Source organism: Lactuca virosa, chromosome 4, assembly GCF_052849685.1.
Source record: "Lactuca virosa cultivar CGN04683 chromosome 4, Lactuca_virosa_CGN04683_v6, whole genome shotgun sequence".
NCBI lineage: Eukaryota > Viridiplantae > Streptophyta > Magnoliopsida > Asterales > Asteraceae > Lactuca > Lactuca virosa.
In genome coordinates, this window is record NC_136429.1 from 37117892 (window position 1) to 37121641 (window position 3750).

At 36.4% G+C, this 3750-nt stretch overlaps 1 protein-coding gene across 1 annotated transcript; it reads right to left on the reverse strand.

The window, feature by feature from the left end:
- Positions 1 to 337: 337 nt before the first annotated feature.
- Positions 338 to 3545, reverse strand: LOC145103895 (transcription factor bHLH30-like). The gene is made up of 2 exons (XM_079041162.1): positions 2551 to 3545; positions 338 to 1165 (listed from the first exon to the last, which is right to left on the reverse strand). The coding sequence occupies exons 1-2, from the start codon at positions 3175 to 3177 to the stop codon at positions 692 to 694; spliced, it is 1101 nt and encodes a 366-aa protein (XP_078897288.1). The 5' UTR covers positions 3178 to 3545; the 3' UTR covers positions 338 to 691.
- Positions 3546 to 3750: the final 205 nt, after the last annotated feature.

Here is a 3750-nt window from a genome sequence, read left to right on the forward strand (position 1 = left end):
AAAAAAAAAAAAAAAAAAAAAGTTAAAAACCAAACACATAAATTATCCCAAACCATAAGGACTATTCATGTAATTTACTCTATTTTCTTGTTTATATTACGTTCTTCCGTAATGCAACAGGCCAGTTCTCGTGGCTCTCAAACTGCATGATAGCAATTTTGCATCAGTAGCGTTTTTCTCTTACTTAATGGACTCGCTCAGCGCAGGAGATTTACGGATCACCAAAATTGATAGCGTGGTACATCTATATGTAATGGTGATGCAAACTATATCGTCACCTCTCATCATTATACTAATGCCACTAACTTGACATATGTTTAGAGAGAGAAGAAATGAGTAGAGAGAGAAAGTGGTTATAAATACAAGCTCCACTACATAACAAGAAACAAACCAAGTGTTTCCTTCCAAAAAACGACACTTCTATGTTAGGCTTCTCTCCTCACGAAAAAGATCTCTTTTATCATGAGATAGGAAATACATAAGGACACCACCCATTTAGTACTTGCTTTTCGTTCTTGATAGACACAATTTCAACAACAAACTAAGCATACCCATGTCAAAATGACCCAAAAAAAACTAAAGAAAAGCAAAACACCCCACACAAAAAGAACAAATTCAAACCTATAGCCCAATATCTTAAGGGAAAAAAATCCATAAGATTAGCCTAGTTAACTAGTGATTTTCGTTGTCGTTAAAGAGATCTATGATGCTCGAGGATGTTGATGTTGTTTGTTCGTTGTCTCTTTACACTCCCAGGAGAAGACTCATCCCCATTTGTTTTCTCCATAACTTGCTTAAGGGCTTCTTGGATCATGCTTATCGAGTAATTCACCATTTGCTGATCATCGTTTCCATTTAAATGATCTTCTTCTGCAGTTATAAACAACACATTCTTCACACGTCCACCAAGTGTTGTGATCTCGGCCTTTAGGGTTCTTAGTCGAAGTGCCTTTAAAGTCTTGATGAGGTCAGGTAAAAGATCTGACCTATCCTCGCAGCATAATGAGGCTCTGATCACAAGCTTACCATCTTTGTCAGACGCATTGTCCACAGTCAACTCGTCGATCTCTGTGGGAACTGGACTTTGTTCTGCAATGATCGAAGTTTGCCGTTTTAGCTCCTTCACATGTTGTATCACTTCAGCAAGCAATGATGCCTTGTCCGTCTAAAAGTTTAAACATTTGTTAGCAACTCGAACTAGTAAAAAACCTGAAGGTATTGCAGTTCATATGAAGGAGAGTTTCACATAAAGTATATAAACTAGTTGTACCAAAGATAATGTATACAAATTTTGACGTCTGCGTTCACAAATATGATATATAGTAGAAAATGTGAACATGAGGGGATAATGAAATGGAAAGAACATGAACTAAACAACTAAAAAGCCAAAAAATAAATAAATAAATAAATAAATAAAATAATATGAATGTAATCTTTCAGGGTTTAATAAAAATTGCAGATGTTAGAATAGTTTAGTTGAAATAAAAGTTCCACTAATTTTATGTAGTAACACACATGCTATTCTTTTTTTAATGAATACACCGTATACACGTATAATATACTTTCATTATTTTATGGAGTTGTGCACCAACTTGTGAACTTAGGAAGTTTTTAAACCGCAATTTATAAAGCACATTCCAGTTTATTTGCCTTAGTGTCAGAACAAAGTATAACATAACAGAAATATATAAGCACCACAATATATATAAGTACCTTTGACCCAAATATTTCATGCAAAAAGGCTTCTAAGTTCTTTTGACCACCAACAACAGGCTATCTAAGAAAATGATAGCAAATTGTGAAAATAAAATATGATATTCCCAAGTTACATAATGCACTAGTACTATGTATACTTATCACATCAATTGCTTCCACCCACATCCATTCACATGTATACTTATCACATGGATTGTATTCCTTGATGCCTCAATAGTCCATCTATGTGTGAATGAATGTGAAAGGATCATCATTATGTGAAGAAGGAAACAAAAGATGGTGGATTCCTAGAGATAAAAAAAAGATAGTTGAGCATTTCGAAATAGTAGTAGCTAGCAAGCTATCATGAGTGTGTTTGTATAATGATGGGGTTTAAAGCATGGGCGTGGGTAAAAACACATAGAAAGAGTGTGTGTTTGTGTTATGACTGACACAGGAATGCTTAGTTTGTCTGGTGTTGTTCTTAGAAGAAAAGTGTGGATTCTTTTCATATATTCTTGGACTTCAAAAACACCGGCAAGAAAATGTCCACAACGAACTTTATAGCTGCTCCTTGGTTCCTCTTTATATCATTATAATGCCCACATTTTCTTTCACCAACTTAATTATCAAGAAATCTTGATAGATTTGCACAAATAAAAGCTTCGATCTTTCTTACAATTTAACGATATAGTAAACGTGTTAGATAAAACCCACGTACACTTGGGTTCATCCGTTTACTTGATTTCATTTTTCGGTTTACATTTTTGTGGGTCCCATTGTATATGTTAAACAGAGAATACTTTTTTAGATAGATTGAGAAAGAAAAAATAGGTTCAAGGAACGGGTGCTTACTTTGGTGGTGCTAGGGAGTAAGCTTCGAAGCTTTGCGAGGTGATTGTTGATTCGTTCCCTACGTCTTCTTTCTGCTTCGCTGTGGCTTTTTGAAGCTGCTAAAGCTTTAGCATCCATGATCTCTTGAGCACTCATCTTACCGATATCAGTTTGGAGTCCAAACGGGGCGGATCCGGGTTGAACCGCATGCCCGAGCGACTCCGATATGAGTCTTAAGTGATGATCCGATGATGATGTACCACCTTCATACGCAAACTGTAAGCCGCCTGGTACCCTTCTGTTAAACAAACCGCCGTAGCATGATAAGGGAGGAGGTGGCGGCGGTGGTGGTGGAGAGAAGATAAAGGGATCGTGATCTCGGGTCGGATATTGAAGAAGTGGGTTGAAGCTGCCGTTTTGGTGGAATACTTGAGGTAGGGTACTCCATGATGGTTCATGCTGATGATGAGAAATCTCTGATGATGATGATGGAAACATTAGCCTAGTGTTGCTATATGAATAATCATTTATACCCATGTTTTGTTGTTGAATTTCTTGAAGGATGATTTGTTCTTGAAAACTTTGAGTATTATGATGATGATGATCAACGTCTTCTATTACTACCTCTTCTTCTCTCTTAGCACACATAATATCACCACCCCCACAAAAAAAACACACCCCTCTCTATACGCAGATACATATCCATGGATAGAAGTGTAATTAACAAATAAAAATTTGAGAAGAGGAGCTTCTAAGAAAACCCTAAAAACTTTGGCTTTGAATATATTTATTCCAAGAAGTTAAACCGAGAAAATATAAGGATAAAAAAACAAAGAAACAAAGAACTTCTTTGGATGTAAGAACCCTTGTATCTTTAATGATTTTTTTTAGTACTCACCTTCTGTTATGCTTTCTCTCTCTAAAAGATCTGTTCTTTGATGAGTTTCTCTCTCAAGAAATGGTAGGCTTTTGGTTTGTGAATTGATGTGGGAAGAGGAAGGGGTGGAGGGTGGTGACCCTTTTTATTCTTGTAAACAATAAAGTTAAAAGGCTTTAGCTTTTGTTCCTAGTGTTTAATAAATTGTTTTCTTTTTGGTTTTTTCTCGTATTGGTCCCGCACAATCCTCTCTCTCTCTCTCTCTCTCTCTCTCTCTCTCTCTCTCTCTCTCTCTCTCTCTCTCTCTCTCTCTCTCTCTCTCTCTCTCTCTCTCTCTCTCTCTC